Here is a 21,981-nt window from a genome sequence, read left to right as displayed (position 1 = left end):
CAATAAACTAAAAAGACGATCCAAGGTAAAACTTGAAGTTTGAGCAACAATCTAGAATTAAAAACTAATGGAGGGATTTCAGCGTATTTAAACTTTGAAAAGTTTAGTCTATAAATACACAGCGATGAAAAGTTTTTATTTTCCTGGTCTTTTTACTATTGTTACAAAATAAAGTTGAAAGGTTTGCAACCTTAGTTTGACTTTTATGTTTAAAATAATATTAAGAAAGTTATTTAAGTTTACTTTGTTCTATTGATTTTTCATCATAAAATATAATAGTAGTTATAGAACTTTCTTGGTGCTCACAATTTTTGTTTACGTTTCATAAAGTAAATTTATTACAAAAATCTTAATACCTCACTAATTATAGCTTAATAATGTAATTGCTCAATAATGATTACATAGAATTGATTAAATACTATAGCTATATTACTAAAGATAACAACATATCGATTTACTATTACCATACTCAATCTGGTACCCAAACTGGTACACGTCAGTTGGCAAACAGAAATCTTGACTAAGATAGGTAGACATTTCTTAAACAATGGTAGTGGGAGAGTGTTAGATGGTAATCTTATTTTATCATACGTATAGGCTCTATGATGTTGGTTCAGGTGCGTTATTGTTTTGTAACCTATTAGTGATGATGTGAGAACGAACAGTAAATTCCTCTAATGATAATAGTGGGGTCGAGTAGTTATACGGTGTTGTAACCGCTTTTTTGCGACCATGGATCGCAGAAAACCATTTTTCCAAATTTGAAGAGCCCTGTAAGAAACAATGGATAAGAGAAAAAAAAAGCACTTTTGTGCCTCAGTTTCCCGTTATTCTCTTCCGTTCTATATAACCCTTTTAAAGATATTCTTTTATCTAAAAAGTCTGATCTCAGACAGAGGCACCACAATAAATTCCTTCTTTATCATTTCTCTTTCCAATTTTTGAACAATATCAGCTAATCTTTCTGGTTTAGAGCCGATTGTACGAGGTTTTAGCTTTATTAAAAAGTTTGTACTAGTATTCCAATAAAGGAGCAATGATGAAACATCATTTTATAATATAATATTAAAATATTTTTAAATCTAGGACATGTAATAAAATTAAACACACGATAGTATATAAAATAAATGGGAGCTTATCCAACAATGTAATTTACACCTGCCGTAGCGTTATAATTTCAATATATATATATATATATATATATATATTATATATATATATATATATATATATATAAACATTGTTTTATATTCCAAACTACAAATATTAAATTAAATTTGTACCACAGCCCGGCAAGATAATATTTTATTAATCCTTCTTTCTCTATTATAACCAAGTCTGTGAATACTTACAACACTACAAGATAGTACAAGAAGACCACAATGTACGATGCGATACTGTTTCTTGTCGTGTAAACATGCAACACAAGCCCTTCATCTTCACGGATGTCGGTTATGAGATCGTTTTGCCTTCGAAGGAAGAATTTATGTAATTTTTATTATTTTTGTAATAAATATATTAAACCTAATAATTTATTTACATTGTTTCTGGTCATCTGTGGGCATTTCTTGCCTGAGAATTACTCATCCTAAATCACTTATTTATTGAATTATATCTACGTTTTCACAACAAATTGTCATTATTTGTTTTAATTGCATTATTTTGTTTTTTTAAAGCAGTATCAATAATATGTAATGTTAAAATGTTGTTGAAAGTGCAAAGCAACAAAAATAAATAAGTGTTCATTTTAATAATTGGTTAAATTACCGGGAATGTTTAATATTTCACATATACAATTATATAATAACCTACAAAAATATGACTTACGGAATAAATATTAACGCCTTTAGACCAGCTAAATGATAATAGTAAGGCATTCAATCCTCGATAGATGCAAATTCACATTTAATTTCTGTTTAAAGCTAGGACAATATTCCCTCTTGAAAAACTAGTGAAAGTGTAATAAAGAATTGTTTCATACTATTTTTATATACTAGATGAGTATAAAAGAATATAAAATAAATAGTAATAAACTATGATCAAAATAACTTATTGGATTCATTGCGTGATAAGATAATAATACAATTAACATATTTTTTAGATTTTATTGTAAAACATTGTATACCATACACGTTTATACTAAATCAATGCAACCTTAAGATCCTGTAATTAAAAAAATGTGTAAAATTACAGTTGAAATAGGATTTTTTCTGTAATATATTAAATACCCATTTTGTGAATAGTGAAAATATATAGTTTTGTTTGAAGAGATAATAATTTTTAAGACAATTTGAACTGGTAAAGTAAAAAAGTAAGTTGACATTGGTATTCATGTTCTGATGAGACTTAAACTATAAATATAAACAACATTAGAGACATAACTACCTTCATTATACACTTTTTATTCGTTCCGTAACCTGGACATAAGTATATTGTACATATCTCATTTTAGGGAATACATAGAAACTTCTTGGTTTTTAATAAGGAAGTCAATGTGTGAAAAATATCCATAATATATTTCTAACTAAACTGCAGTTTTATTCATTTATATTAAGAAACCTCTTGTTCATTGTTAAGATAAAACATGCATTATAATGTATGTAATATATAGAAATATACAGTATAATGTTCTGTAAGTACTGGTTACACAATATAGCATCTTTATAACATATCATTTGCTTTCTTAACACATTAACTGCAATGACATGTTCAGATTGAAAATAGATCAAGTAAGGGTTGCTTCTACCACAGTGAATGTTAAATTAATTGTATTTAAATGGAACTCAAATATGTATAATACAAGGGCTATTGCTATTTGAATTGAACCACGTAATACTCTATGAAGACGCAGATGTTCACTAGTTCCATGTTGGAGTCCAGTACGAGGGCCGCGAGAACCCACAGTTTAATGGAGCGATTTCAGGGTTCATGAAAGGAATCGGCCACACGATGTCCTCTATGAGCCGCACGAAGTAGGAGATGTTGTGAAACACGAAGGGGGTGTAATTGGAGACAGTTCCAGCGGGTAGAAGACAGCACTCCCAAGATGTTCCACGAGCAGTAAGGTGTGTTCATCAGCCTCTGAATGGGTGCTCCACGATCGTACTGAAAATATCGTTACATTACGTTTATGCACAATGTTCTAGAAAATCAAAAGTGCAACTACTAAAAACTAAAACTACTTTTTCCTCTATAGCGGTTGTCACCAAAATAAAGAAAATGAAACTTTTTGTGGTGCTGTATTCTTCTTATATCATAAATAAAAATACTGCCATATACCCAGTACGATTCTTACGAAAACCTTTAACATCATTCAAGATGGAAGGTTCAAGTAAATTAATAAAAGACATTGTTAACACAGCAATCCTTCACATTTCAGAAACGTAACAAAGTAAACATAAAAAAATTATTTCGTGCGATTACACTTACGGGTCGTAAGTTGCAAAATGATACTTAACTGGCCAAATGTTAGCGAATATTAACATGATGTGGCTGTATCAAGTGCAAATCTATCGAGAACCAATGTTTCACCTGTAGAATTTAAATTTTGTATGAACTTTCATATCTAGATCATCATAAATTAGACCCATTGTGGACTTTGGCTGAGCATCCTTTAAACCTACATAATTCTTTTATTAAGAGAAGGGCGATCCCTTTTTAATCCTTATTCTGTCCGTCCTTAAGGGCTACTGGTATGTGCGAGGATCTTATCGAAAAGAATAAAGGGGGAACCGATATAGTAAAAGGTCTAGGGTACTAATAAAAAGTGCAACGGTCACAAACAGGATCTGCGCTATATCTAACTCATACCCAAAGTCTAATGACCGTTTGGCAATCGGCACTCCAATCGTGTATGTCAGTCAATCTGACCGTAAGACATTTCAAGAATGGAATGAGTGATAGAATTAAAATGATTGTTAGGTTGCACGTGGTGTTGTTTACTTATCTGTTAACACTTACGAAGCAGTTATTACGTAATAAATAAATTTTTACCTGGCTATTAATAAATGTTACGAAAAATACGTCATATATATTTTTTGTTTATCATTCAAAGGTGAATTTCAGTTGATATGCGTAACTTGCAGGATTTTAAGAGTTTTCATCAATTTTATGAATAAATTCTTCTGCAATATTGCTCTAATACTTTGCTTGCGGTAAATGCATTAGTATTACTAAAACTTTTCTTATGTGTCCTATTTCAGCACAGAACACATCAATCAGGACAAAATTAAGTATTTTATTTCATGTTATTTGTCTACATTTATTTAATAAGTGATAAGTTCTAAATTTAAAACAATAAATACGAATACAAAATAAATTTGCTCAACCTCCTAGTACAGTAAATGTACGCACATTTTTAAATGTCTCATTTGACGCCTTAAATAACTAGGAATAAAGTAACTTGTCATTCTGTAACCAAGCAATCAGTATAATAATGTGTCCATAATATGTTTTTAAGTGAAAGATTTTTATTACAACCTATCATAAACGTTCTTCAATATAAGTATTTTACTGGCAAAAGACGTAGTTTATATTACATAATTAAACACCCTTAGTTTACCTTTTATTGTAACAAAATCCGTAAGTTTATTGTTTTATAGTTCTCACAAAATTGTCTTTCAAGTTTTATGAAACCACTATTATCTTCATAGATTATTTGACTCAAAATAAAATTCTACTTTGCATAAATAAATAACGTTAATACATACACGTTAAAAAGAATAAAATGAGAATTAAGTTCAAGGTTGCTGATCACATACTGAATAAATTTCACTCTCAATGTAAACACATACCTTGCATGGTCCAGTTGTCTGATCAGCCGGGTCCCCCGCACAAAACTGATGTATCAATGAAGCTCCATGGTGGAAGTATTCTTTGTTCAAGTGACGAGCATTGTAGAATTGCTTGGCCCTACATTGCTTGTAATATGATTCCGGGTCATGTAGGTCTCCATGTATAGGTAGTACAGACTTCCTCAGATACCTCCCCTCTGGAGCATCTATATAGAGTTTATATGTTTCTAGTTAGGATTGTCTAAACATAGATCATAATTTGTATTTTTTAGTTTATTACACATAAAACAGCATAACAGGTGTAAATCTCACGTCTTACACTCATTATGTTTTATAATGAAATCAATCAGTGTAAGACGGGTAAATTACCTCAATAGTGAGAAAGTTGACCAATTTTTCTTGGCAATAAAATTTAAATCTCAAAACCTCTTAATCAGCTAATGTTCCTTGCGCGAATATGGCTCAAGATGTAAATAGTTAGTTAAAGTAATGTGGTAACACTCGTAAGAAAATATTTCGGATTCAAGTTTCATAAGCTTAATAAAACATAGGTTTATTGAGTTATATCGTTTATATCTCTTGAAGATTAGGTTACACAGAACAATTTGTTCAAAGGTGTTTTTTGCAAGGTTTAACTACTTTAAATGGTTCACCTCCTTTTGTCTTTCCAAAGTAGGCTACGGTTCCTTCCGTCGGTCGGTTGATGGGGTCGTAATAGATGCAGGCTGGTCTGACGAACTCATTGAATACGACATCTCTGGTCGTCTTGTAGAGTGTGGGCTCGTACAAGAAGGGAGGGTCACCAGGAGGGTCGAAGTTCTCCAAGGCAGGATTGCGAATTTCACCAATCATGTAGATCTGTTCCGTGTTGGAATTAGCCGCCTCGGTGTCGTCATCTCCCAGCAAAACAATGTTAGTTGTAATGCTGAAATAAATTCATAGGTGTAAAGTGTGTGACAAAATGTTTTGACGTGGCATCTTTACCATGCCATGGAATAATGATATATTGAATTAAATAAAAAATGATTAAATAATAAAATAAACAAAACACTATTTTTACTAGAGTATTTAGAGAATATTTTAACTTACTACTTAAAAACTATCTGATTTATCTTTACTTACCTATTTCGATAATTCAATGTACAAAATCTATAAAATAATTATCATGGTTTGTACTAAAACTTAGTAGGGAATATTTTAGTTTTTAAATGTAGGCCCTAACAAAGCATAATGTTTTATCAATTAACTTAAACAATATAAATGTTGTGCTTTACTCCTAATTCAAGTGTTATTAACTTAAGCCATTGCATGACATAAATTACATACTCGTATACTCCACACATTAGAAACGGATACTAAGTTATTCTTAACTTTTCGTAATACTAATTATAACTTTTATATAAAATTCAAAGTATTTAATAAAGGCTTTATAAAAATTATAAATAATCGAATCAAATCATATTTCCAAAATATAACAAATATGTTAATTATTATGGAAAAGGTTTAGGACAATAGTAAAGAGTTTATCTAAATACAAGCATTGTTATATTGAAACTAATCTTACCCTAAGGATTAGTTAAGAATGCTAACCACATTTGGTTTATACAGTTAGTTAATTAATTAATTAGTTAAGTGATATATAAAATTAAATATATAAGTTCAATATCCTCAGTATACAGACTAGTATTTAGTCAAAATAAAAATATCTATTTACCATCCGTACAATAAAACTCACTTGAGATAGTAAAATTTTTACCTGTAAATTCTAACATGATTCTTTTCTTTAACACCCAAAAATAATCAAGCTTTTAAAAAAACAATAAACAAGCTAATCGAATTTACGAGGAAAAACACAAATAGCTCCTCTGATAATCTTCGGTGGTTTGATAAAAACCGACAGAGCCCATAATGCGTATCTCCATATAAAGATGAGAAGAGTAAGGAACTGATTAATTATTAGATAAAACATACCCTATCAGTATGAAGAATGGATTATGAAGATCGCTTCTTTACCACATGCAGCTAGCTTTTGTATCTGATACTGTTTATTTGTGGAGTTAGTTTTTCTGTCTGATTATTCAGAAAATAAGACTTTTTGTCCTTGGGTAATAGTATTAATACTATAAAATTACTTTTGCTTTGATAAAATTTATTGTAAATTTGGATTTATAACTGTGTAATATAGCTGTAGGTATTCAAATATTTGTTTTTTGCAACATAAGTGAGCAACAAAAATCAAAGATTTTCTGGCAGTGAATTCATGTTTCTTACTGGTCTCAGAGAACTATTATTGAATGGACTTGATTACAGTTTATTTACTATTTAATTTTATTAGCATACCTAAATTAACAATCATTCTTAACATGCAATTGGATTCTTAAAACTAAGATTGGATTTTAATACTTCCGAAATGTTAGACTAGATAACGGTTATAGTTATTATTCATATATGTATTGATGTCCGTTGGTTTATTGTATTCCGTACTCACATATTCTGGTTCTTAATCCCGTATTAAAATGCTAATCACTTAAGGGTTTCAACTTCTACGGCAAACTTGAAGTGAGAATGAATTGAGTTTACATAGGGTACGAATTTAAATAACTCGTATTTACCAAGCCCACAACCTGGTCCTAAATCACGTATGCAGTGCAATAATAATTTTTATGCTTCTTTTTTACCTATTCTTGTGCCATAAAAATTATCCATGTACGAGAGAACTGTAACAGATGACTGTAACAAAACTATCACTAATCCATTAGTTTCTTTTTGAAGTAAAAGCTGGAAAAGGTTGAGACCATAACTCAATACTTTAATTGGATTTCTCAATGTTTTGGTGTGGAATGAGTAATTAAATTACAGCCAATATCTACAATTATTAGAAGCTTTGAACATTTTGAGTCGCGTAGTTTCCAAATTATTTATTATTACGAATGTATAAAGCACTTGTAAGATACTAATTATATCTTAGAACACACAATACCCATATACACACACATAGTGCTATCATCCTGTTCCAAAATAATAAAAAAATATTTCTAAAACTCAATACAAATAACACAACGGTATAACAAAGTGAACTTTTTACTTGTTCATTGAGAACCCACACAGAGACAGATAGAGCTGCGTTGTTGTCTACTTGTTGCATTGTGTCTACTTAATCCTAATGTTTTATTACTGCTCTAATTCAAGTTAGTTTCAGTAGGTACCCTAAATAAAATATATAGCCTACTTCAACATTGATAATAATATCCATATTCACCTACCATACGGTACCCTTGAAGTAAAAATTAAAATAAAATAAAATGTAAAATCGGTCTTGTATGAAATTAAATTTCTGGATATTGTAATAGAATTTCATGCCATTGGGAACTTTTGGGAAAGCAAACAAATTTGCCAGGCGTTAAACTGAGTGTCGATGCTCTAAATTTTCCATTTAGGCATTATTATAAATACCGTTACCACTAACTAAATTTAGCTGTTATAACACACAGTGGTACATATAGCTGCAAAGCTCTAGAACTTTTTTTGTATGATCCTTTAAGAAAAACAGATACAACTAGATAATAGACAACTAGTGATACCCGTGAGCGTCCCTGCAGGTCCATGCCGACAGGATGAACCTCCGACTAATGAGACTGCCCAGGCAGTGAAACAGCAACACATTTCGGGCCATTACACCAAGTCTGGCCTGGAAAGAAAAAAAACGATTTACTGGGTACAAGAATAGACCGGAGTGCACTATTAATTTGAAGAATGAATGACACTTTTGTGGTACAACACTGTTTGAACAAATTTGTTATCATTACTGATATGTTATAAATAAAAATAAATCACTAAATATGTTGCTAATTAGTACAATCGACAACGTCAGGACCAATTTAGCTAATTATTTTATTTACATTCATTGTCCAAAGAACTTTTATATAAAGAGAAAGAATTACATAAATCAGGGAAACTTTGTAGTTTTGAAAAAGAAAAGATAATATTTATGTTACAAAATCCAAATGCATCGAGCACTAAACAGTTGGCATTTTAAAAGTGTTTTTGATGTTCAAACTGATATTTTTCTATGAAAATTTAATATTTTTTTACGTTTTAATGTTATAAAATATTAAGTACACATTGCATAGTCATTAGAATGATGCAGATAACAAAGACACGTTACTTCCATATTTCGCTTCTGAAAAATTAAAAATATCTGATCCTTTGGAAATACTTTATTTGTTGGATTTTTTTAATATTAGAAAACTATTACAAAACACACGTTAATTAGCGCTGAATATTTGCACAAAGGTAGTTAAAACTAGTTCGCTTCGTTTACATTATGATATGATATGGCATTTTTTACAGTTACTCAAGAAACACAGAAGAATGAACACTAACTAGCATGCTTCGACGAGCCATTCTTTCGCAGACCTCAGTCCAAAAATCATCAAGACTTCCGAAATCCAAAACCTATTATTAATTATTATGTTCAAATGTACCTTGAATTTAGTAAGGATTTCCTCCTCATACAAGGAATATGTAGTAAATATATATATATATACTGTATCTTCGATCGCAAGAATTCGCAAGGGCCCGAAAGAAACGAATTGTTTTCATAAAATAGCGTTTAGAGAGCTATTTATATAAGTTCTTGATCGGAGCAACAAGGACAACTCATGTGTGGTCTTGGAAATATAATTAATTTTAACTACGTATGCTCCGATACACGCGAACCTGATATAAGAGTCGGTCCCTTAACCTCTTAAACTTCGTCTTAACCATAAAAACCTAAATAATAAGAGCTAGATGTATAACTACAAGATATAAAAATATCACAGTGCGCCATAATATTAAATTATAAGTGCTTTGAACTAAGTAGGTTACGGACTTCTGTTTTAAAACTTGAGTACGAAGCTGCGGTTAACTAGGTCTATAAAAAGTATAATTTTCTGCTTGATAAATTTTAAATAAAATGTACCAATTTTAGTACGTATTCAATTAATATCTTTCAAAGTATCTTCAAATTCTGTTATATGTCCCTATTTTTAATCAGTTAGGCTATTGTTATATTGCGGCAATTTCTGTCTTCATATGATCTGTGTTGAACAATTAATAATAAGCGGATACCGTAATTTGTGTATAACTGACATCTAATAAAACTTTGGTGTTTGCAGGCATTTCGCTCCCAATTTTAGTGTGCAGCACGTTTCTAGACGTTAGTTAACGGGAATTAGCCACTTATTAGATATTATTTCTAAGGTTTCAAACAATACAAATGGGACGGTGGCATACATAAACTTTTGTGATAAAAGATGCAAATAAAAATGTAAACCAAAGAATAAACAATACACTTAAATATAATAAAGCAATATGTGCTCACTACCAGACTTTGCTGATTTCCCAAGGAGGTATTTTTGTTGTTGTTAGCTTTACATTGCAGCATCACTTTACACCTAGGCAACTCCATGGATGCCCAGGATCGGTACATCACTAACTACAAATGTCGAGATATTCAAGTAAAATGGTGGAATAATAGATCTAATGTACTGCAGAGGGTGGCTGTTTGTGTGGGTGGCACTCCCTTAGTGTTAAAGGCTCTTGCTAACGTGAACATGAGGGAATACATTCCCCTACCCGTTTTTCCTAGATGAGGCTGGAGGGAGTACCTTCTCCTACCCGTTTTTCCTAGATGAGGCTGGAGGGAGGACCTTTCCCTATTCGCTTTGACTAGATGAGGGTGGATGAGAGATGGCCCCCCCTTTTTTCCAAGTTGACATGTCTAATATTATCCAACCCGCTATCACTCCACATAGGAACTCGATAGGAGGCGCTACCTAACACCAACTTCACCAATTCTATCAGTCCAGAAGCACTCCTAAAGGTCCTTCTAGTATGCATTGTAATGAAGGATGTATCAATGAAAATAATTTAAACTTGGATAAATTCAAACGTAATTGATAACCCTAATATATTTAATGCTTACTACGAACTTACAATATGAGGAAATTCACGTATAGTAGCCGCCTTGATGTGGACTGGGCGGCCTGAAGCTCTGTTGATACCGTGATTCAAGAAACAAGTGTTTTCGGTGCCTTTGCAGACATATCGGTTGTATACTTCACACACTAAACAGAAAAGTTGCTTACAGTAACGATGGAAAATCTCCGTTGAAAATAAGTAATTATAAACAAAAGGTATTTTGTAAAACACAAATTTGTATTAAACTGTTAATTTAAATATGTTTTCAAGGTAGTCCATCATCGTTAATGGAGGTAACAAATGTCCATGGTTTTATAGAGCAAGAAAACATTGGTCGAGTAATGCTTAAGATTGTCACTCATTTGAAAAATGTTTCTTCGTAAATGTCCAAGTATGAGCACAATGTAAAAGTACATTTCTCGATCGATAAAGTATGTTACACTGGATTTAGTGGACTACTAAATTCAATTAATTCCCAACTCAGTCACTAAACTAATGTATTGAGGCACTGAGAGTGATGTAGAAAAAAGGGCAATGAATGGTAATAACTATCAAATTTTCTAAAAGATAATTGTGTCCTGAGACATTCTCAAAATGCTATGCTTCTTAATCTTTCTTCTCTTTATATCCTTTAAAACTCCATTTATTATTTCACAGATATATACTTCATGTGAAGGACATATCATGTTTATAGTGCTAGTTCTTGTTCTATGGACCCGTTTTGTATTATGTGTGGCATATTAATGTTGGGTAGTTTGAGAGTTTTTGTACGTTCAACAAGGGTCTTGTATTTACAATAATTGTATTATTATGCATATATTTTCAAATATTGCAATGTGAGTGTTGCGGCTAATGGATAGCCATAAATAGGCTGCGAAATGCGCGAAAGAGCTGATCTGGTACACAGTCAGACCTGGATGGCGAGTTGGCATATGGCAATCTATTTCTTTCTAGAGGTGACCGTATTCTTGACAATTGTTGAAATAGAATAACAGCATTATCAACAAACAATTGGAACAATCTTGAAACACACTTAGCCACAGGACGGTTGTAAATGAAACTGTGATGATTGCGTCATTTAAAACCGTCACTATGAAGAACAATGCATAATTCGACACTTCACTTGGCCTTATAATGTTTCTGGTAATTTATGTAGGAGATATACTAAAAGATCACATTTTAAAAGAAGATGAATGGAAAAGTATGATATTTCTAATCTAAGGCTAACTTAAAGGCTAAATTATAATAAGTTTTTTTAATATCTATATGTAATAACGAACAATAAGTGAAAGTTAAGTGTATACACTAAGTAATATTTACTAACTGAAGTTGCTGCGTACTCCAGGAGCGTACCGCAGGAACCACGGCAGTTGTGGGAACCGCCAGTCGAACAACTGTTGACTGAAGTACCCTGCCTGAGCATTGGCAGGGTGGCAACACCGGGTCTTGGCTCTCTGCCCTGCACTTGACCCCTTGTGCAGCCTGCTCTGGCAGAAACTGTCCCAGGCGGGGTTAGGTCTGAAGTCCCCGGACGTGGAAATCGTGCATAGCCGTGGATCCATGCAGAAGAACACCAATAACAGTTTTTCGAAAGGTCGCGTATAGTTTACGTAGAAAGGTTTATTTGAGTATATATGCCTTTTTACTGAGAGACCGCATACAAGCTCTAAAAACATGAAATTGATAAAACATTGTGTTGGTTTCCATGATTATCTTACACCTAATCCTCTTTGCAAAGTCTAATGTTAAATCACAAAATTTACATTTTAAATATGTAATTAGGTCTGAAAAATGTTAGAGTTTCTATCCTGCGTCTTAAAATTTGTCACTCATGGCTGGCATACTAAAAGCTACAAATTCTCTTCACATAAGACATTATCTACAATTTTCACTGAAATGGATTAAACTTTACGACCGATCAAAATCTTAATGTTGATTCGGATGAAACTTTCGTTGGTTGCAAATTTATTTCAAAACTACATAGCATAAACATGTATCTAAAACTACGAATTTCTGTATCCTCTTTATCATGATACATTTTATTTTTGTTTTATTCAAGTCAAGGTTTATTATACTCACCCTGAGATAATTCCATTTGAAATTGTCTGTTTTTCAACTTCTGGGTATCTAAAGCAGACTGTACAGGTCTATCTTCAACTGATAAAAAAATATCATCATGTTAGTATGGCTAATACATTAAAAATGATACAGGAATATCTGAATGTATTTTTTAAATATGTTTTCTAGCTAGCTTTAAACCTTATAAATAAATATTTAAAATATAATTTATAAAGTAATTCCGGGTGAGATGCCCCAGTTGACGTAGTTCTGGTGTATCATTCTAGATGATACTAGGAGCACCAGGACCCTGTCGGTTGGACATTAGACGCTAGATTGTGAAAGTATGTTTAATTTAAGATTAAATATTTGGCTATTAAAACTAATTTTCAAATAAGTACTGTGTTTCATTTTTTTTAAATACAATTCATTATGTTTAAGACTGGTACTTAGTAATATTGGTTCATCATCTGTTTATCTGTAGTGAATGGTCTTCTTGGCCGCTTTGTTGATTGACCATCTGCTGGGGCATCCCTCCCATGTCAAAATGATAGACGCCCCATACGAATTTGGGACAGATGCCCCTTACAAAACTGTAAGGGGGTGATTCCCATGTATTTGAAATCTCTATATAAATTTAGAAACTTAGGAAGAAAGTCAATAATATATCGATTATTTTCTCCTTTCAAAAATAATACTAAAAATTATTTTCCAAAAGTAATTTCTACAAAGGAGACATCTCTCTCACAGAGGCGAGATGTCTCACACGGACAAGCGGAAGGGATGGCCAATTGCAGTATCGTACAAAACTTAATATTTTTAAAAAAATTTTTTTATTGATTGTCTTATGCTTTCATTAATTTCCAACAAATTTTATGCTATTTACTAAGTTCTAGGACTCTCTTAAAGTCCTGTTGATTTTTAAGACTAAATTCCTTAGGTGGGGCATCAATCCCGGACTTGCCCTTGTACATTTTCTTAATGATATCAGCTTAGATGCATAGAATGTAATTTATAAAAAATTAATGTTTATATTTTATATATATATATATATATATATATATATATATATATATATATATATATATATATATTCGACTTGGAATTAAAGATTAGACGAAATTCAGGTAAAATAGTTTTACTATAAAACATAAATAAAATATAAAGCAAACTATCTGAATAAACCATTAATAAAAAAGTAAGAATGTAAGTATACAAAATTTTACTCATGGTCAAAAGGCAGAGCTTTCATTTTAATATGAGAAGATGTCTCAAACATTATTGTATTCAGAAAATCACTGTTTGAAAATATAATAGAACATTTTTTTTAAAGATTGCTCTTAACAACTGTATAATAAGTAAATATCTGCTATTATTAAAACAATTCACGTTACAGTTTTATCGAAATATTATTAAACATAAAATATATCAATTTTCATAAATATATATTTATACAAATGGTGTTTGAAAAAGAACTCCATAGTTTTAATGTGTCCTAAGATCTGTACAAAGTAACCTACACTACTCTAGTCTGTAGTGTTTAATTCATCAACTCTCTAAGTAATCCTCCCCTGTAGTTGGAAAGTCTGCTTTCCCTTGAGACGGTAGTGTCACCGGTGCTAATTCCCCTCTTTGTTCACACAGGCCTACAAGCAGTGCAGTGCAGTGCAACAAAGGAACAATTTTACTCCGCATCAGAAAGCGCAGTATGCTATTTGGCTACTGTAAACTGAGTCAGTTATAACAGTGGTGCTGTAACAACTGCAGCAAAAGCAACCCTTCTTTGGCTAAATTCTTTCAAAGAAACGAGTAGCGTTTTAAAAATAAAATTGGCAGGTTGAAGCACATATGGATGCCAAAATGAAGTCTACTAAGTTCGAAAAAAGTTAAGCAATCTCTTTTATAATATTGTACTCATTGACATAATTTTCCGATATAATCCCCATTAAACATATACCTAATATTAAGAAGTTATTTTTGAAACGCCCTTATAAAATATAAAAATAATAGTGTGAAATAAATACATAAACCTAAACCTTAATGTTAAGATAGGTGTATCTAGCAACTAAATAAAAAGCATCTTTTTAAAAACTTATTTCATACTCAGTTCTTGAGAAATCACGTACGCATTCTGTTCCAGTTAAGATGTGACATAATCACTCCATCGTAGAAGTGAAAATCAGACGGTTCGTAGTCCCAGAATCTTTCTTCATCCTTGAAATTGGCGGAGAAGGATGTCGTCTTGTGGGCGAGGCAACAGACGCCGAAGTTGATGCCATATATGTCTTGACATGGCAGATAAGCGGCGGAGAGTCCAAAATGAAGTCGGTATTCTGGTAAGCAGGAGTTGGTGCATATTGCGTGAGCGTACTTAACCAACCCTTCGCCAACATCATCCTCCAAGAGGCCACAATCCCTGGCTTTAATAAAGAGACATCAATCCTATATCTAGCATGATCTATACATAAATTTATTGTAAACGGGTATATGATTACTCATAGTCGTATCTTTGGATGTACTGTTAAAGGAATACGCAACCAATTGAGGCACGGAAAAATGATTACTCGTAGTGTACTATATGACGGGTAGCTGCTATAGTACGAGACATCAGTGCAAGCGCGGTGTTTCCAGCTGTAACTAATGGTGCAATAATCGATTGAATTCAACAATCAAGCAGCCGCTACTACTAAATCTGAATTCTAATCTAAATTCTTAAATCCTTTACCTTAGGATTAGAATAATTAGAATAATTGGAGGCCGAATAACAAAATAAGCGTAAACAACCAAAGCGAAACAAAACTTCATCCTATCGCCTCATACTGAGAATCAGCCGGTATGAAAATATGGTACGCAGTATGGCTGTTGTGGGGGGGGGGGGTTACAGTAACTGTCCAAACGGTCAGGCTTGCAATGATGCGTATTGTGCTACAGTAAATATATAAACGGTAACAGTTCAAGTTACCTGGTGCAGTTTTAGTACCGGACTGCAGAATTAACTGAAATGATCCCCCGGACAATAATACAATGAACCCAAAAATAGCTTTAGTACAATTGAGAAATATCTTGGGAAAGTTTTACGGTAAATAAATATTTCACACTTAGGTAGGCCCAACTCGTTGTAAGTATTAGCTTGAGATGCTTCAAAGATCACGTAAGAGAAATTCATTCCCTTCTTCTTTGATTAAATACTAAGAGAGTTTCCACTAGGACAGGGCATGCTCTGTTAGTTTCTTTTGTCGTGCTTAGTATCAAACAAATACATGCATACGTAAAACCGTGTATAGTTGATATTTTAATATATGAAATTAAATTTCAAAATGTAACTGCTTCGTATGTTTGTCATAACAGTGTTCAGATCAATAGAATCCTCAAGGTCAAACTTGAATCGAGTCGTATGATTTTATATAAACATATGGCACTGATGACCTTGAAGCTTCTATTAATCTTTAACACTACTTTATTACACTACAGTTATTAAAAATATATAAATATTGTTTCTATACACTATATAATAAAGAATAATCTTAACAATTCCTTATGTTATAAATCCAACAGTTTGTGCAGAGTAATGTTTGGATGTTTTAATGATTGTATGTTTGATTATTTTAGGTTTGATACTCAACTAAGTAATACATAGAGAACAAATTTAGGTAATTTTGTCATGTTTATTTTTACTGTTTGAGAATGCACATAATCATATTTTTGTTTTGAATTACTACTTATCTTAAAACGGTATTTTCAAACTTTATGAATAAAATATAATTCATCGTTGATTGCAGAAAATAATTGTGAAATCAGTTTTACTACGTATTTTAGGCAGCAAAAATGTCTAACCAATTAGTATATATTTTGTGTACTCAAAACTTTTGATAATATAAGACATTGCATTTATTGAGGCTCAGGGAACAAAAATTGGTGACCGAAAACTAATATGATTCGCCGAACCATTCCCTGGTTGACTGCAATTTGAGGAAACAAACGAGCGCAGCAAGCCCGTTACTAATGGAATCAAAAAGCAATGCACCAAAAATAAATAGAGATTTTTATGGCAGAAACTCATGAGAGGGCAGTGGGTCTATTTTTACATACATATTACATTGATTATCTGTATTTCAATCTGTATAATACCTAGACTAGACTAACGAAATTGTATGGTGTATAGAACAGATATTATAAATAAAAGGCATGAAGAGTATTGTATCAGGTTTACATGTACCTTTAATGAAATAATACTAATGGCACTAGCAAAGATAAAGAACTATATTGATATGTGTATATTTCCGATTTAAAACAATATAGGGCTCCATCATATTACATTATAAGTGTTTCCAAAAAAAGACTATTAAATTTATTATTACTTCACAATGGCCTAAAATAGTTACTACAATGTCGCCACTATATAAAATATAATTGATAGATTTTTACAAAGAAACTCAATTTATTTCATAAATACGTAATTATAACAAGGCCGGAGCTTGTTACACGGCGGAACCCACTAGTATCCGGGACGACCTACTAGCTAAGATCTTCAAGAGGCTAAACCACCATGTCAGAAGAAAGATTCTTCTTCATGGAGAAGGACCATCAGGTCAATATATTTAGATTTAACAAGTAACAGAATGTTGGAATTAAGCAATATTTAGAGAACACTAAAGACGCGTTACATTGTGCAGTAAATTTACACCTTTATTGCAAGTTATAAAACACTAAAGTAGGCTTCTAAGCCTTTCTCATGAAGCCTCTAGAGATCCACCAAACTATTTGATGAATCCTTTCCCTAGTGGTTCAACTCCACACTCTGAGATAACCAATCCCATTATTGCAAATTTCTTAAGAATTTTCTAGCTAGTTTTCTACTATTTTTCAAAACGTTCTTGGATTTATACGTACTAAATACTTTGTTTTCTAAAATACTCATTTCTTGTACTATCATTTTCAAAATTTAGAAACGAATAATAGAGAATTATATAAAATATCAGAAACCAAACAATACAGATTTAGGACGTCAGTAACAAAATAAAGGAGCTAAATAGTACATAATATTAAGAAAGACATAAAAAACTAAAGAAATTAAAAGCTGATAACATAAAATTTCTGTCAAATTGTATCTATACAAAAAGGTAATGATGTAATAGAAAGAGAATGAGGCCTTGTCTGGAACAAAATCTTGATTGCAAAACATCCACTAGTAATGTAGAAGGATTATAATTATGTTTTATTAAACTTACCGTCAAACAGAAATACGCTTCGTAAATCAAATTAAATCATAACGTTAGAGATACATATGTTGTTTGTTTTAACCTGTTTAACTAAATAAAAAAATATTTTCGGGTATTTCTTAATCACTACTCATATTGACATCTTCATTCTTTTTTGGGGATAAATTCTTTCATATTTAATTCAAAACATTTTTAAAGTGAAAGCAGTTGAACATAAATTAGCATATTAAAATTGGTAGTATTTTCTTAATAAATCGAAGCAAAATAAAACTATGAATTATTTTAAAATTAATTTTGTAATGGCGAAATATACGATAGTAATTGAAAGGATAAATAATGCATTGAACATAAGATGAATAAAAAACCCCTATTTATTTTATGTATCGAACCATATGATATTGATATTTCGTTTATGATACCTAATTGATATAAAGATACTTTGGGGATATTTACGTACAAGCTATAGGAGGATATTCCACTTTTAAATCTTTGGACTGAATACAGCTATCTACAGTGAGACCGAAATATTAAAAAATGTAGTTCATTAAGCAATGTTTGACGCGATGTGACCCGGTAAACTTTGATGTTAGTTACCATAGTAGCCATGTAGAACAAAAAAAAAACATTGCTACTTACTATACGACAGTAGTTTCCTGAAAATTGTCTCTTTAAATGTCTCAACCGGTTTGCCTGTAACACAACGTACAATAATTTTAAACTACAAAGTCATGTATCTTATTTTAAGTTATGGTTTTAAATGAATATACTTAATAGGAATGGCAATTCAAAAGAAATATTTAACTGATTAAGTTGGCAATATGAGTAGATATGAATATGAGGTTCCTAGCGCACCTTTGGAGCCGACCAAAAATCAATGGAAAATCTTGTTTAAGGTACCGAACACGAATTGACATGCAAAATTACGTTAAGTAGAACATAAAACACAACATTCACGTTCATGTTACGTTCGTGTTATCAAATTTTACGTTCAGAACGTAACATAAAACGCAAAAATCACGTTAATGTTATGTTCGTGTTGTCAAATTTTACGTTCAGAACGTAACATGAACGTGAATGTTGTGTTTTATGTTCTACTTAACGTAATTTTGCATGTCAATTCGTGTTCGGTACCTTAAACAAGATTTTCCATTGATTTTCGGTCGGCTCCAAAAGTGCGCTAGGAACCTCATATTCATATCTACTAATATGTATATACTGTGCAAAATTATTTGTTTTTATTAGCTACCTTAGGTAACCTTGATTATTTTAAATTGTTACGGGTTTGCAAAAGGTATGGTATCAAATTATCAGTTTTTCTTTGTTATTTTGGTCTTTTGTATTCTTCTGGACCTTTTGACGCCCCTCCCATGTTTTTCTTATAATTTAAAATTTTCAAAAATGTTAAGGGCATACAAAGGAAAAAAATAGGGCTTATGGTTCCTGTTATATGTTTTGATAGTTTCAACACTGCAAAAATAATTAAGGAAAGTACATCCACAAATATTCTCTTCCTGAAGTGGTACTAAATGAGATGAAATCCATTTTTAAAGATATGAGCAACAAGACTCTTATGATTAGGTGTAATTTAAGATAAACTAAAAAAACTAAATTTAAATCAAATTAGTTTATTGTCATCATTGAACCATAGCAGTGAATTTAAAGAAGTAAAACAATTTAGTTATAATACTGGCCATGTAAGTATTATAAATGGCACATCCAATCTGTAACTAATATACAGTATAAGTGGCTTTAGGTTAGGTAATGTAACATTATTATTACAAAAAACTTATTTACCTTTATCAATTGAATTAGCTATATTCCATTGATTATAGAAACCGACTGCACTGTAAGGAATATCAGTGGAAATATATCCAGGCGATCTATAAGCACCAAAGTCTGGGGTAACGATAACCCAAAGTACTGTGAACAAGCAGACGTATACAACTGAAAACAAAAGCATATTTCGTGATTATAACATAAAAATAAAGTTTTCCTACATATTATATTTATATTTTTGCACAGCCTATTTAGTGTTTTGTGTACTTAAAACATTAACTTTAAATTACTATTATCATTAATGATAGTGCGGAAAGAATGTATGCTATAATATAAATAAGTTAAATCGGGTATAAAATCTGTTTTAATATGTAATCAGTCACATCAAAACTACAATACAACTAAACAGCTATAATTTTTATCAACCTGTGCATAATTTAATAGGTTTATATTAGGCGTAGAAAGTGAATTACATCGAACAATGATTGCGCTTAAATATGACAGCAATAGAAAACAATTTGATGTAGAGATATTTTTGTGCTTCTACTACTAAACTTATTAAGAATGAACATAGCTGGGTTAAAATTGTTGCTTTTTATATACATATATTAATTTTTAGAGCCATTAAATATCATATTTGTTTTGGTACAAGACAATACCATTATTTTTAATCATTTAAATTTTATAAATAAAAATTGGAAAATTCAAGTCATATACATTTGTACATATTGGTCTACACCACAACTATTGCACAAGATGTAATATATAAATGTATGATTAGTTCTCAACATCAATCTTACAAATGCTTATCTGTGGAGATCTACCAAAATACCACCAGGGTTTTATTTTGTTCGTTTAAATGTTATGTACTTACTTTGGAAGAGTCCACGATATATAACCGTAGTTTTTAAAACACAATAATTGGAAGTAAATACTTCTTCATATTATTAATAAGCAGTAAACAACATATACTTGTCGCGTTTTTTGTAAGTAACAAGAAGAGCATCATATTTTGAGTTTTATTTTATCATATTTTTAAGGTCTACTTTATTAATATACATACTTACGTACGTATTATTGCAATAATAAAGTGCAAGAACAGACTTCCAAATATTTATCTTAGATATTAGTTTTCAAACTCTTGAACAATATAGTCGGTACATAATATTGTCTGGTATTAGAAACACACTACCTCAAAGTTTGTCGTAAATGTTTGCAACGGAGTAATAACTGAATCATACATATGTAGCTTGTAAAAATACAAGGGCTCGATCTCACCACTGGTCGTACATTTTATTTTAATATCTACATAAACGATATACTATGTTTTTATGTAACAGGTGCAAATACAGAATATCAAAGTTTAACGTAAATTTTTATTTATGGAGTACCTACCAAACTGTACACGTATAACTTGTAAATATACAAGCATACTACTGTATCTCGCCATTTGTCGCAAATTTCTTTTCAATATGTACTTAAACAATATAATCTGCATGTATTTTAGTGTAACAGGGGCAAATACAGTATATCAAATTTTGACGTAAACGTTGGATTTACGGATTACCAACTAAACTATACACATGTAGCATGTAAAACTACGAGGATCAGATATCACCATTTCTTGCAAATGTTATTTCAATGTCTACCTGAACGATATCGGCCACATGTAGTTTTGTAATAAACGCAAAAACATAAAATCATACTTTCCTGTTAATGCTTATTTATAGAGAAATAACTAAACCATACACATATAGATTGTAAGAAATATAGGAATCTAATCTCATTATTTTACATAATGTTTCATTTATAAGGTCCACCTGAATGATATCTGCTGTAGTAAGTAAAAAAAGGCACAATGTCAAACATAATTTAAATTTTATTTATATATCTATAACTAAATTATATATGTGTAACCTTTAATAAATACTGAAATTCAAAATCATTATTGCCATAATGAGGTATATTACATTTTAAACTCTACCTAAACGATATAGGTCACATTTATTATGAACTTAATGTAATAACAGGAATGCAGTAGCCTAATTAACTATGTTAATAATGATATCTGAAATATATACATGCTGTTTATATTGAATTTAAGAGCACGGAATTATTACTAAATTGGAAATGCCTACTCAATGAACAACTGTTTACGTCAGTTATGTATG

At 31.2% G+C, this 21,981-nt stretch overlaps 1 protein-coding gene across 1 annotated transcript; it reads right to left on the bottom strand.

The window, feature by feature from the left end:
• Positions 1-2,497: 2,497 nt before the first annotated feature.
• Positions 2,498-20,009, bottom strand: LOC124364913. The gene is made up of 10 exons (XM_046820719.1): positions 19,829-20,009; positions 18,671-18,724; positions 14,942-15,235; positions 12,837-12,914; positions 12,082-12,423; positions 10,773-10,903; positions 8,375-8,481; positions 5,447-5,718; positions 4,794-4,999; positions 2,498-3,105 (listed from the first exon to the last, which is right to left on the bottom strand). The coding sequence occupies exons 1-10, from the start codon at positions 19,992-19,994 to the stop codon at positions 2,920-2,922; spliced, it is 1,836 nt and encodes a 611-aa protein (XP_046676675.1). The 5' UTR covers positions 19,995-20,009; the 3' UTR covers positions 2,498-2,919.
• Between the last annotated feature and the right edge of the window lie 1,972 nt (positions 20,010-21,981).

This window comes from Homalodisca vitripennis, chromosome 6 (genome assembly GCF_021130785.1).
Source record: "Homalodisca vitripennis isolate AUS2020 chromosome 6, UT_GWSS_2.1, whole genome shotgun sequence".
NCBI lineage: Eukaryota > Metazoa > Arthropoda > Insecta > Hemiptera > Cicadellidae > Homalodisca > Homalodisca vitripennis.
This window is presented reverse-complemented; position numbering and strand designations above follow the sequence as displayed.